This window comes from Narcine bancroftii, chromosome 13 (genome assembly GCF_036971445.1).
Source record: "Narcine bancroftii isolate sNarBan1 chromosome 13, sNarBan1.hap1, whole genome shotgun sequence".
Lineage (NCBI taxonomy): Eukaryota > Metazoa > Chordata > Chondrichthyes > Torpediniformes > Narcinidae > Narcine > Narcine bancroftii.
The window spans coordinates 18410172-18424501 of NC_091481.1; the positions used below are offsets into that span (position 1 = coordinate 18410172).

At 39.0% G+C, this 14330-nt stretch overlaps 2 protein-coding genes across 6 annotated transcripts in view; one reads left to right on the forward strand and one right to left on the reverse strand.

Moving 5' to 3' along the window:
* Positions 1 to 282, reverse strand: part of mov10l1 (Mov10 like RNA helicase 1) — a 50395-nt gene extending 50113 nt beyond the window's left edge. For 4 of the 5 annotated variants that reach the window (XM_069909413.1, XM_069909416.1, XM_069909412.1 and 1 more), the window contains exon 1: positions 218 to 282. The gene's annotated coding sequence lies outside the window, so the exon portion shown is untranslated. Of the gene's footprint in view, positions 1 to 65 lie in introns of all 5 variants that reach the window. The other variant, XM_069909415.1, reaches the window with a different exon arrangement.
* A 2463-nt stretch (positions 283 to 2745) lies between these two features.
* On the forward strand, positions 2746 to 12952 carry mlc1 (modulator of VRAC current 1). Its single transcript, XM_069907706.1, has 11 exons — positions 2746 to 2925; positions 3371 to 3460; positions 4250 to 4303; positions 4395 to 4496; positions 8445 to 8546; positions 8816 to 8887; positions 9757 to 9873; positions 10331 to 10387; positions 11678 to 11800; positions 12231 to 12398; positions 12878 to 12952. Exons 1-11 carry the CDS (start codon positions 2746 to 2748, stop codon positions 12950 to 12952), a joined length of 1140 nt encoding a protein of 379 aa, XP_069763807.1.
* The last annotated feature ends 1378 nt before the right edge of the window (positions 12953 to 14330 follow it).

The following is a 14330-nucleotide window of genomic DNA, read 5'->3' on the forward strand; positions in this document are numbered from 1 at the left end:
TCCATTGAAGCACAATCTTCATCTGCTTTAATCCACCATTTATAACACTTAAAGGCAGGGATTACGTTTTGCAAACGTGCCCCAGGCCAAGTTTCGAGTTGAAGACGAGGAGACCACGAGCACGTCACCCACACACCTCACGGCAACGAGGGGGGAAGAGGGGCGACTCGTGCTGGCAACGGGGAGGGGTGGAAAGTGAACGCTCAACACGCCATACGTTTGATGCCGGAGAAGGACTGGCCGCTCCGCTCCTCCGGTGGCCACCCGCTTGCCCTCGTGCACGGCCCGTGACGTCACCCAGGGCGAGAGGCGGCGCGTCAGGGCCGGGAGGGCACGCTGAGCTGTCGGTGTTGTGGGTGCGAGGGAGGCGGTAAAGCGCAGGCGGGATATGGGTGGGAGAGCAGGGGAAGGGTGAGGCTCCTTTCACACTGCAACCAGGGAGACGGTGTGGTGCACTCGCCTTTCCTACTGCACCCTGATTTACCATCTGAGTGCAGTTTTCATCTGTCCAACAGTTTGTTAATTTGTCATTTTATACCCAATACAGTGAGAAGGGTTCTTCTTGAAGCAGTAGAACAGATGAACTCCAGCCATATAGAAAAGAAGAAGAGCACAATTACAGAAAGTCGAGTTATTGAAACAAAAAAGATCCATTTGTCCCAAGCATGGTTGATGGGTCCAAATCTAATTTGGATTTGCTTTAATCATTCTGGACTTCATCACGAACAAATGCCTTCCATTCTTCCAATTCACGGCATAAATTGGAAGAACCGCAAGGTGGGCAGGTTTAACTCATAATATTTTCCTCTGTTGACACGTTGAGCAATTTACCTCTGAGTGGTGGTAATAAAAAGAGCAAAGCACAAAAGTCTGCAGATGCCTTGATTGAAGTAAAATCACAATACAGAGAAACTCAACAGATCAAACCGCATACTTTAAGTAGCAAAGATAAAGATACATAGACCAATGTTTCGTGCTTGAGCCCTTCATCGAGGTATGACAAGGAAGGGCACAAGCCCAAAATGCCAGCTATGCCATATAAGAAATGCTGTTTGACCTGCTGAGTTTCTCCAGCATTGTGTGTTTTTATAACAAAAAGAGTAATGCACCAGGCAAAATTCATTGATTTCAATCAGAGGCCAATCCACAGGACCATAAGAGTGGCAGAGAGCATCACTGGAATCACCTCCCCCCCCCCCCCCCCCCCCACCTTGAATCCATGACACAAAAATCTAGTTTGCCCAGCTTTGAAAAGGCCAGATCGAAACCAGAAAATGACAAGAACCTGGGAGCAAATAATTTATTTGTGAATCCACAATCTCATTTTTCACATCAAGGAAGAGAAGGATAGACTGGGGGACCTAAAAGATGTCAGAATTAAGACAATGTTCAAGGGGACAAATCTGACTATGGTAAATGAATGGAAGGTCACAACTTGAATCCATCTCAACTGATTCCTCCCAAGGGCCAAAGATCTATTCCCTGAATTGTAGTGTTGATGCTGTCCATCCAGAGGGAGAGTGGACGTGATCTCAATTGCATGTTTATACAAACAACTAAACTCTAGTTTGTATTGCACCCAGACCACTCCAATTTGTGTGACATCCAGTTTTCTCCTAGAAAATGCCCTGGTCTTGAAATGTACCTATTGCTCCATTCATTTCTGCCTGCCAACCATTGACTCCAACATAATTTCCAGATCCCTTCCAGTTCATTGAAATTATCCCTCCTCAAATATTTTTATTCTAGGTTTCTCTTCATCCTTCTCATGTGTGCTAAACTGGCCAACATTGTGATTATCATTTCCCAATTGTCCTTCACCATGACATTTGCTACTTGACTAGGTTTAGGGCCCCTTGTGGTTGGATCTAATAACTGGTCTCCTTTTGTGCTGCAATATATATTTTATGATCCATTTCAAGTGTTCCTGTTGTAATCAAGGCGATTCCGAAGAAGTGCATTGAAAGGAAGCACCTTCATACTTGTTTTGTCTTGGTACAAATTCTCAAAACACTATTTGTTGTTCTGGAAGACTATTTAGCCCTGGATTGCTTTTCAAAAATACAAGTGCTTCTCTTGCAACATTCAAGAGAACATCGGGTAATAAAATTTACAAAATAGTTGAGCATTTCTGAAGTAATCCATGCTTTTGTCTTTCCCTGTGGTCATTAATCACCAAATGTCCAACAAAGATGTGCCTCACACGTTCATACATTTTGCAGTTAAAGCAACAGGATAGCTCAACTGTAGTAACATTTTTTTTCAGACATTTTGAGCATATATAAAATGTGAAGACACACATACACTTTAGCGATAAGACTTTAACCAATTGTCTGTTTTCATTCAATGTTAAATATATGTATGAATTAAGTTTTGAACAAGTAAATTAACTTCAGTGAAGATCCTGTTCTGGGCTTTCAACCTCATTTAAATTCAGGATGCACTCCTCTCTTCTGGCACTAATTCACTGTTTCTGAACTGCAGCTTTGTTAGTGACTTGAATAGATTATGGCCAGAGCCAAACTTGATGCGCAAACTTTTCAAAAGAAGCTCACTGCACTGTAAAATCTTCTGGAGCACTTCGCATGAGCACAACACATTGCTGCATAACACTGAAGTTGCTGTTACTTGCAGTTTTACTCATCAAAACGCTCGTGAGTTTACCTTTGAACAAATACTTATTTTCTTCTCAGGAGCCTTCCCCGTGCCTTTGACTAATGTCTTTTTGTTTTTGCGAAAAGGAAAATGAACAAGGAAAATAATAATAAAGAGGACTTTGGCTATGATAAAATGTCTACATTAGAACAAGGAAAACAGGACAATGGAAGTTACACCACGGATTTTCAATCCAGTGATCTTCAGCTGGACAGAACATGTCATACTTGTTTTCATCACAAAGGATGGATCTACAGTCTGATAAGTGGGGTAAATGTACCTATATAAATTTTTATGTGAAATAAAACTACTCTGAGGAAACAAATGTGTATGAACTGAAAGCAATGGCCATATGCAAATTTGATAGTTTATATATAAAATTTACCAAGAATGTTTTGGCATAGGAGGTGGAAATTATAAGTTGGGTTTTTTTTGTTTCAAATGTTAGAAAAAGATAATTAGATGAAGCAATAACATTCACAATCAGACAATTAACAATTACTACAGGAGAAAGAAAGTCAAAGCATGGAGAAAAAAGATCTTGCTCAAAGTATTTTATAATATAATTGTTTTATTGAGAATTTGGAAGCTATGTGTTCCAGGATGTTTCATATTGCTTCTCACTGGGCAGAGAATAGTTCAGAGGCTGTGAAATTATTGTTACTGTAAAGTTCTGCTGCATCAGGTAAACATTACATTTCCAATGATGTTACAGAGTTGCCTGCTGATAATTACTGGCTTCTCAGTTTATCTGGGAAACGTATTTCCTGATGAAATGGACTACTTGCGTTGTGCAGCAGGTTCCGTAAGCACCTTTTCACTGTGATCACTCTTATTAGAGTTTTAAATTAATTCTACATTGTTGAAAACATAATTTAGCTGAGAATGACATTGTAAAAATATTTGACTTTTTGTAAGCTATGTATAAACTTGAACTTGCTAGTCAGTCAAAATAACTATTTCTGAAATTATTTATTGATATTAATTGCAAAATAATGAATATTAATTCTGCGATATTAAAAACATGATCAGAATTTCTTCACTTGGTTTAATGTCAAAGTAAACCACAGAATAAATTCCAAGCAAAGTTTATCTTTTGCCTTTCCTGAACCTGTCTTATCTCCAATTTCACAAAAGCCAATCTCCATTAGAATTTTTACATTGCTTCCTCTTGCCTTTCTTATAAGTTTTCTGGGGGCGACTGCCAACTTTTGCCAATTCAAAAACGTTGACTCAGTGGATTTGGTTCAGGAGTGTTCCAGATTCATTTCAATTCAACCTTTTCAGATTGCAGAGCATGTGAGGGAGGGTGGGGGGGGGGGGGGGGGAGGGGGGGGGGGGAGGGGGGGGAAAGAGAGAGAGCACAAAGGGGTTTTTTTTTGCTCTATCCACTTTATCCTGAAACCCAGAGTTTGTATGAAATATATAGGTTAACAATTTGTATTCAAACTGATCCCAACGAACAGGAACCCAAATATTTTTCCATCTAAGTAGCTTTTTTTGGGAGAGGTATTTATTGCGCATACGATAATCGTTTGAGCACTTGTTTTCCTTCTTTTGAAACTATAATTTTAATTGTTATTTTCTTTCCCAGTGCATTCCTGCAGCAGTGGTCAGCTTTGCAACAGCCAAGAGAAGAGTTAATGCTGTAGGTACATTATTACAAGTTAAATTTTGATCTTTATAGTCATATTCGTTAAAGAATAAAATGACAACAATTAAATGAATTTTTTTCTTAGTTACCACACCTCCAGCTTCTCTTTATCTCTACGTTCACTATCACGACCACATGTGTGATTTGGTATGGGTGCAAGCTGCTCCTCCATCCAGCTTCATTAAATGTAAGTAACCTTGTAACTGCATTCACTCTTTATCATGTTTTATTTTTGTTTAAAATAACAATGAAGTGACTAACAAGAACATGCCAATATTATTTGATCAAGAGTTAAACCAACAAAGGTTCATACCCTTTCTTTTAGGGTCTAGTGGTCCCCTCCTGTGAATATAAAAATCTTTCTTTTATTGCCTTTGTTTTTCACTCTTAATTTGTAACATGCAGCCAACTAGGACAAAGCCAGTTTCTATTGACCTCTTTAATTTCAGTTGAAAAAAAAATAGAAAAATATCACCTTGACTTGTTGGAATCTGTCGAGTGAACATTGGGTAGGGAGTCCAGGATTTTTAAGTAGCAACAGTAAAGAAATGAGGATATATTTCCAACGTCATTACATAATAATCTGACAGGAAACTGGTATATAATTTCCCCACTTCCTTTTATGCCTTGCCTGTCTTCTTTCTTTTTCTTTGGCTTGGCTTCGCGGACGAAGATTTATGGAGGGGGGTAAAAGTCCACGTCAGCTGCAGGCTCGTTAGTGGCTGACAAGTCCGATGCGGGACAGGCAGACACGGTTGCAGCGGTTGCAGGGGAAAATTGGGTGTTGGGTTTTTCCTCCTTTGCCTTTTGTCAGTGAGGTGGGCTCTGCGGTCTTCTTCAAAGGAGGTTGCTGCCCGCCAAACTGTGAGGCGCCAAGATGCACGGTTTGAGGCGTGATCAGCCCACTGGCGGTGGTCAATGTGGCAGGCACCAAGAGATTTCTTTAGGCAGTCCTTGTACCTTTTCTTTGGTGCACCTCTGTCACGGTGGCCAGTGGAGAGCTCGCCATATGACACGATCTTGGGAAGGCGATGGTCCTCCATTCTGGAGACGTGACCCATCCAGCGCAGCTGGATCTTCAGCAGCGTGGACTCGATGCTGTCGACCTCTGCCATCTCGAGTACTTCGACGTTAGGGGTGTAAGCGCTCCAATGGATGTTGAGGATGGAGCGGAGACAACGCTGGTGGAAGCGTTCTAGGAGCCGTAGGTGGTGCCGGTAGAGGACCCATGATTCGGAGCCGAACAGGAGTGTGGGTATGACAACGGCTCTGTATACGCTTATCTTTGTGAGGTTTTTCAGTTGGTTGTTTTTCCAGACTCTTTTGTGTAGTCTTCCAAAGGTGCTATTTGCCTTGGCGAGTCTGTTGTCTATCTCATTGTCGATCCTTGCATCTGATGAAATGGTGCAGCCGAGATAGGTAAACTGGTTGACCGTTTTGAGTTTTGTGTGCCCGATGGAGATGTGGGGGGGCTGGTAATCATGGTGGGGAGCTGGCTGATGGAGGACCTCAGTTTTCTTCAGGCTGACTTCCAGGCCTGTCTAAGTGCCTCTTAAATGTAGTGAGTGTATCCGATCCCACTACCTCCTCTGGCAGTGAGTTCCAGACATCAACTACTCTCTGTAAAAAAAATAACGCCCTCAGAGACCCTTTCAAACTTCTTGTTCTCACCTTTAACCGTTCCCCTCTTATTTTTTGATATCCCTACCACAGGAATGAAAGAAAGTTAACTGGTGGTGGAAGGAGAGAATGGGTAGAGTGAAGGACTGATGCTAATCAACTGGTCTGCCTTGACCTAGATATTTAAAATTTTTTTTTAGACCTACAGCCCATGAGCCCGTGCCGCCGAATTACATGCAATTAACCTACAACCCCTGGTACACTTTGGAGGAAACTGGAGCCCCAGGGAAAACTCACGGAGACTTGAGGAGAATGTACAAACTCCTTACAGTCAGTGTGGGATTTGAACCCCAGTCCTGATCGCTGGCGCTGTAACACCATTGCAGTAACTGCTACGCTAATGATTAGCAGACCTTCGTAAGTTTTGATGGGGCTGCTCTTATTCAAGCTTTAGAGAAAAGTCATCAATCTCCTGATTTGTGTGTTATGGGTGGTGGTACATGAAGGATTCATTCTGCATTTGGTTAGATTTGTGCTTATAAGAGCAGTTTCTCAGATATATTTCAGATTTATTGTCAAAGTACATTCATGACATCACATACAACCCTGAGATTCTTTGTCCTGCAAGTGAGGCAGAATTTCCACTTATTGGTAGTGCACAAAAATTTACACAATGTACATGGAAACAAATAATGAAATGTAAACAAACTGTGCAGTCCAGAGAGGATAAAAAAGGTTAGGACTTTATTCCTTGAGGGGAGATTTGATAGAGATTTAGAAAATGAATAGGGATATAGACAGTGTAAATGGAAATAGGCTCTTTCTATTTAGATTAGGAGAGAGAAATATGAGAGGACGTGTCTTTAAGGTTAAAGGTGAAAGGTTTAGGGGGAACATTAGGAGGAATTTCTTCACTCAGGTAGTGGTGGGAGTGTGGAACGAGCTGCCATCTGACATGGTAAATGCGAGCTCAATCTTAAGTTTTAAGAATAAAATGGATAGATAGATGGGAGAAGTCTGGAAGGTTATGGATTGGGTGTAGGTCAATGGGACTAGCAAAATAATATTTCGGCACAGACTAGAAGGGCCAATTAGCCTGTTTTCTGTGCTGTAGTGTTCTATGGTTATATAACATAGAGCAACAATGTACCATCTTTTGAGAAATGCATTGAAATGTTTCAGAATGAAGTTAGTTCAAATGAATCCTTTTTGGAAAACCCATTGGTGAAGATAGGCTGTAACATTTCAACTTCGAACTAATAGATGAGGCCACCACACAGTTGTGACACACGGAGAATAGGCTATTCCACTAGGACAACGTCTATTTATTTATTTTTACCTCCTGCCTGTGGGACTGTCCTCCTGCCCTTCCACCTCACCATTTCATTCAGGTGCCTGCCCACATTTTGCTCATACTTTGATGAGAGGCTCAAGCCTGAAACATGTGTATGTTAATCTTTGCTATATAAAACAGACAGTTTGATCTGCTGAGTTTCTCCAGCATTGTGTTATCTTCAAAATGTGTGCACAGGGGAATGCATTGTTCTGGTCACTGCTATACCCTCTATTCCCCCTTAGCAGTGTCTTGTTGCATTTGGTGGATTGGTAAAGGAATTTCTAAAGACTCCAGGTTTGACTGATACTTATATAATGCATGAATTAGTCTTAAAATATCACAATTAATGTTTAATTAACATACACTGCTCTTGAGATGTTTCAGTCAAGTAATTGTATGCATTTATTTTTATTGTATGAGGTTCTTCAGTTCACACAATTAGCTTCTTGTGTTCACAAGTTTTTTTTTCAGTTTTAGGGACAGTAGCTTTCTGAGGCAGCTCCATCAAATTTGTATGTCCATGGTTGTTATTGCAGTAGGATATTCTACCATCTGAAAATGCAGACTTTGTTGAACCTCAATAAAACCCAGACCTTCAAATTCAAGGCACTTCTTGAAATTATAATTAAAAATATAAGAGCAAATTATTGATAATCCTCAAGATCTAAAAAGTGTATACTAAAATATCTGGTTCTTTTGTGTGAGTGAGATGCTTAATACAGAGAGTTGATACAGTTGCAAGACTTTGGAGGATGAGGGGTGCTCTCAGAGAGGTAAACAAAATCATAAGATTGGGTGAACTCCATGGTATTGTAAGGTTTAGTAAAAGTTTTAGAATTTAGACATACAGCACTGTAACAGGCCCTTCAGCCCATGAGCTTGTGCTGTCCAATTACACCCAATTGACCTACACCCCTGGTACTTGAATGGTGGGAGGAAACTGGAGCATCCAGAGGAAACCCATGCAGACACTGCGAGAACGTACAAACTCCTTACAGACAGCGTGGGATTCGAAACCCAATTCCGGTCGCTGCTAAGCTAACCATGCCGCCCTTTAATTTGAAATTCCTGGTCAACAAACTAAAGGATTTACACAGAGTTAAAATAATAACTGAAACAGGTTGTTACTTGAATTTGTTAATATTGTTTGCATAATTTACCATTTATTTTCTTTCACAGATAAACTTTAACTTGGTTTTGCTTGTACTTTTGGAAATTCTCATGGCAAGTAAAGTCATCTTGTCAGCAAGATCTGATACCAGGTGCTGTAAGAAACAAAAAGTAAGTATTTCAATATTTATATTTTTAAAGCACTGCACGTTTTTGTGGTAGCAGCAATTTTCAATTTAAGAATAATATTGAATTACAATTAGTGCACTATTTTTCGAGTTGATAAAGTGAATTAACACAAACTATTTCAGAAATTTCTTTTATTGTCAAATTAGATACTGTTATTATACTATTTTATGTCAAGTTTCTAAGATTTGATTTTCTTTTTAGTTGTTATTCTAATTTTATAATAGTTAATATCTTATAAAATATATCTGCAGGCGTTGTCATACAATGAAACCGCTTTCTTTTGCCACATAAAATTCCCATCTCGTGCTATGAAGTCCTATTCGGTAAGTGGATAATACTAAAAATCGAAAAAGCTCAAAAACAGCATTTTGCTAATTATAAATTTTGGAAAATCTAATCATCCGATTAATTGGGGTCATGTATCACCTGCTGGCTCTTCAAATAGTTTGTCACAAATGTACTTTTGTTCACCTTTGGCATGTTGATGATATTAACAGCAGTGAGTAAATGGTACTTGCTTGTAGGCTGAATTCTTAAAGTTGAGAAATAACCTTTCTAGTAACTCTGTTATAGGAAGGATGTCATGCAACACAGGAAAGAAGAGCTTGAGTTACAAACAGTGATTGGATAGGCTGGGACCTTTTACCCCTGGAGTACTATAAGAAGGTCAGGGCTGCCCTTATGTATGTTTCTAAAGCCATGAGGACCATGGATCAGGTCACAATCATTGCCCTAGAGCAAGACTGTCTGAATGTAGAGGGCATAGATTTAAGCTGAGAGGGAAAAGATTTTGAACAGGTATCTGAGGGCAACTTTTTCACACAGAGGCTGGTTGGTATCGAAACAAGCTGTTAGAGGATGTGGTAGAAATGGATATAATTGTGATGTTTTTAAAACGTATGGATGGGGAGGAATTAGAGGGATGAGGGCTAAATGCAGGGAACTTATCTGGCATGGACAAGTTAGATTGAAAGGCCAGTTTCCATGCTGTACATTTCTATGATTGTTTTAAACGGCTGGAATAAATAATGTTGTTCTTTGGCTTGGCTTCGCGGACGAAGATTGATGGAGGAGTATGTCCACGTCTGCTGCAGGCTCGTTGGTGACTGACAAGTCCGATGCGGGGCAGGCAGGCACGGTTGAATAAATAATGTATTGGCTATGTAAACTATATCAATATTTTTTTCTGCAGGCGGTTGAAGTAATTGTGGCAATTTCTGCAGTGTTTGCTGGAATTATTGCTCTAAACATGGGTGCCCTGGTTCCTGGACCTTATCTCTCTGTGACATTCTTTTGGATTTTGGCTGCAGTAAGTCAATTTGAAGTTTACTAGTGTTCTCAATTTTGTATGATTAACAATAAAACATTACCACAAAATCTGGAATGGTGGGGGGGGGGGGGGGGGGGGAATCGTTTTTGTACCTGTGGGTCCAAAACTTTCTTTCCTATCCTGTAAGCTACAAAAGTTCTTTCCAATTCAGATGCTTTTTTGGTGGGAATGAAATCATAAACATATCTGTTAACTAAACGATAGAAGGTTGATTATTCTGGAATATTTGTATGTTTGTCAAAATGGGGTTCAATCAGGAAAACCACCAAGTGTGTATGGAGCAGTCAACATTTGTGATGAGCCAAGAGCTTTCACTCAGGCAGTGTTGCAAGTTCTAGGAGACTCCAAGGTCTACATCTGAGTGGTGTTTTCAGGAAAATTCAATCAGGATCTGGTGTACTGTTCACAGTGTTCTTGATATCATTGCTTCTTCCAGTGTTTTCCCGGTGCTATTGCAAGCCATGTTACAGCAGAATACCCTTCCAAGTTCATGGTAAGTAGGTGACACACAATGCATTGTTTTGGATCAGTAGCTTCACATTCATCATGACATTTCTCTTAGAAATATGGTACTTCACCTGTATTAATGGGCTGTCCAGCATCATAAATGATCCTGTTAAACAAGTGGAACCCCAATGGCTGATGGGCTTCAAATTTAGGTGCAGTGCGCAGGTTTGAATAGTGAGCTCTGAAGTGCAGACCTTGCAAAAAGCAGCTTACTGGCAAACACTGGAAGCCAGGACTTTTTGAACACCTGTTGGAGTGACGAAAGAGAACAATCAGGGTGGGGTGACAGGGTGGGAAGGAGAATGGCCTCTGGACTTCTCTTGGAAATGGAAGCAAGACCACAGGTGGCTGGAATCCAGACCTCTCTTGGAGTTCTGCAGTGAATTGTTAACTCTGTCATCTGAGAAATCTCGCTGCCAACCACATTGAGCTTCTCCGTTCATTTCATTGGAGAGAAATAACTTCAAGCCCAGGTTTCAGCAATTTTAATTTCATGAATTTATTGCTTTATTTCTTGATAATTGTTGCAGACTTAAAACTGGGTGATTTAAAACTGGGTGGCTGCGCCAATGTGTTGGGTCTAGGCTCAGACAAAGTTGTAAAATGCAAGATGCAGGGAATAGAGAGTTTGGGCAGTTCAATCCTTCAGCGTCATTGTGTTTGGAAGTCAAATCACCAAAAAGAAATCTAATTAACATTAATAACTTTTGAGCACATTGAACTTTTGAACTTCATTGGTGGATTAGAAAAAGTCCTTTGGAGAATTAACTAGGCTCAGATTCCAGGTATAAATTTAGCATTGAAATTCACTGTCCTTCAGCATACTTTAAATGTGTCACGAGATCTGTATATATTAGTTTCCTTACTTCAATCAGACTTCTGAGCTCTTTGGAAGATTACCTTGAGTTCTCCGGTTTTGAAATTAAAAAAAATTCACAAAAGATGCAATTTGATTTTAAACAACTGGTAGTATATCTGGCTATATTATTTTATCTGATATTTTATAGAACCTGTTTCCAAATATGGTAAATGCCACAAACGTTGATATATGAAACTCCATTTTTTTTTCAACTTGGAGATTCTGTAGTTTCTGATCATCACTGGATATTTGAATGATAAATCACAATTTCACTGTAGTTCTCTACGCTGTAAATAGTCTATAATCCACATCAAGTTTGCTTATACTATTGAACTTGTTTCTTGATAATGAGTATATGCAAAAGAATATATTGTCTGTGCCCTCTAATTGTAATAGGTATTTGTTTTGTTTGTTTAGATAGAGGTCTTAATTGCTATAAGCAGTATCACCACTCCAATGTTATTTACTGCCTCTGGCTATCTATCCTTCAGTATTATGAAGTTCATTAACATCTTTCGTCAAAGTTCAACAAATTTGCTTGTAAGTATGCTAGAAGTTGGGAAAAATATTCTTATTATTGTTTTTCTTTCATTCATTTTATTTATTCCAGTCCACGTATCTAAGTGTTAAATTAGTAATTGTTATGTAGTTACATTCAATTTTGGATAATGTTCTCTAATTAGCATATTGAAAATACATAATTGAACTGAGGATAGTTAAGATATCTAGTAAGCTCCTGATACCTCCGTGGGACAATTCCCTTTCACATTTTTAAGAGGAGTTGATTTTCCAATTTGCTTTGGGGCCTAAATTGAGAGAGCTGTATCATCCATGTGTTTATTTTACAACTCTCCAGATTTATCACTTGCATTTGCTGATTTTACATTCCAATCTGAAAATAAATAATTGTTACTCTTTCTCCATCTTAAAATTCCCTCTAAGCTGATTTTCTCCAACTCTGTTCTTGCAGCAGTCATATGATATTCTGGTTTTTGTTGTGATACTTCTGTTGCTCGTTCAGTCCAGTCTTATGCTTGCCACATTTGTCCACTGCGTGAGCTACAAGATGCAGCTTAAATATTATGAGTCAACATGGAATATAGCAGACCTTGAGAAGGACAGCTGCAAGGCTGTTGAGGCAAGTATAAAAACATATGAATGAATTCAAAATAATGCAAAGACAAGAGGAGCAAGTTAATCATACTGCAGCTTATTTCCCCCAGATATTTGAAGATCGTTTGCTTCCGGCACTTCTTGTCTGAACTTCTGATTAGGAAATCTGTTAATATGATATGACTCATTATATTGAATAAAAGCTGAAATAAAAAAATATTTTTGCTTTTTAATAAAATTACTCGTAAATGAATCTTGTCAAACTATCAATCAATAAAACTGCAGTTGCTGGAAATCTGAAAAAGAGATAGAACTGATAGAAATAGCAGATCATGTGGAGTGTCTCTTCATCGTGAGAGGTCATCATCCTGAGCAATTATTTCCCCCTGCCTGAGCTTCTGAGTATTTCCAGCGTTTCTTTTTTTTTCAGGCAGATTATTGGTTTCTCAATGCTATTATTGTTTCATTTTTTTTGGTGTTGAAATAATTATATTTCTCATCTAGATACCCAAATCTGCCACAAAGGACTTTGACAAAGATAAGGCATGGAAAGCAGTCATGGTTCAGATGGTGCAGTAGCAACAAGATGTCCCTTCAAAGTGTAACGTTAGCAATCGACATGCAATTAAAAAAAAATCTATTGGTCATTTCTGAGTGTGACATCATCCAATGTGAAAGCTTTAGGTAAACTTTGTAAATAATATAATTATTTGCTCAATTAATATAGAATTTCTGTATTAGACTGACATTAATATGTGGATCTGCAGTGAAAAACTAGTTTTACTTGAGTAAACTGTAAATTAACATTTGCTATGATATTGTGCTAATTTGCTGTGACTGATTCTTATATAGATTCATTTTGTACTGGAATAACTGCAAAATACATACCAATGATGCACTCTATTTTTGTTTAATGGTGGAAGAAGAAGTACTGTAATTAAGACTTGACACATCAGTACAAATCAGCAAAACAATGTTCAGTATTAATTGACATCTGTCCAAAATGCTACCCATGTCCATCATAGTTTGCAAATTTGCAATCTGCTTCACTTAAAGAACATGTCAAGGTATTTAGTTAAGCATTAACAGTCCTAAAAATATAACATTCTGAAAAGTCAACTTTGGAGGATTTGTTTGAGTTCTCAAACAAGCTGAGAATCTCTACATCAGGTTCTGTAAAAATATTTTCATGAGCGCCAGCTTGTTCAAAACCTATTATAAGAAGACAAAAGTAGAAATGTTTGGGAGATTTCAATCTTGACATGGTTGGATGAGATATAAACAAAAAGCTTGTATTTCATGAACCACACATCTCTCTCAGCCTGTTCTCATCAATGGTATAGACATCAACTCTTTACACATTTCTTTGGGACAAAGAAGACAAATTCACCAATGTGTAACAGTTATTTGTCATTAAACAGCTCAACCATGTATCGAGGATCATGCGCTGACATGGAGTCCTTCACCTTCCTGGGGTTGAGTGTTCTCATCTTTTAGGTCTTTCCAGAATTAACCCAATTTCCTGTTACCTTTGATGTTGTAATAACAAATGATTTCTCTGCTGAGGCCCAAGATGTAATTGGAAATGTGTTGAAGTGGAGACCTGTTGTGTGAGGATCAAGTTCATCAGGTCCGAGAAGCAACAAGTCTCGACATAGATCGTAACAGAAGTCTTCATTTGCTGACGAGAGAAATTCGCCACCGGGAATCTCACACACACTCATCCACTCAGACAAGGTGCATGCAGTGCTGCCACATCAGACACAACAAACCACTCTAAATAGTGTAGAGAAAACATGTGGTAACAGTACCCACCACCCTTAAATCTACTGCAGGAACAGCACAAAGATTAAATGGAAAGAAGAAACACAGTAAAACAATGGTTTGCTAGTGTGCACCACAAGAGCCCAGCCTCCATTACTGGCACACATCTTGATATCAACTCTCCAGTTTGGTC

Excerpts from the sequence above, each read along its gene's own strand:
- mlc1 (XM_069907706.1), top strand. The coding sequence starts at position 2,746 with ATGAACAAGGAAAATAATAATAAAGAGGACTTTGGCTATGATAAAATG. Across the intron at positions 2,926-3,370 it reads TCTACAGTCTGATAAGTGGG|AGTTGCCTGCTGATAATTAC; the intron begins GTAAATGTACCT and ends ATGATGTTACAG. Across the intron at positions 8,547-8,815 it reads GGTGCTGTAAGAAACAAAAA|GCGTTGTCATACAATGAAAC; the intron begins GTAAGTATTTCA and ends ATATATCTGCAG.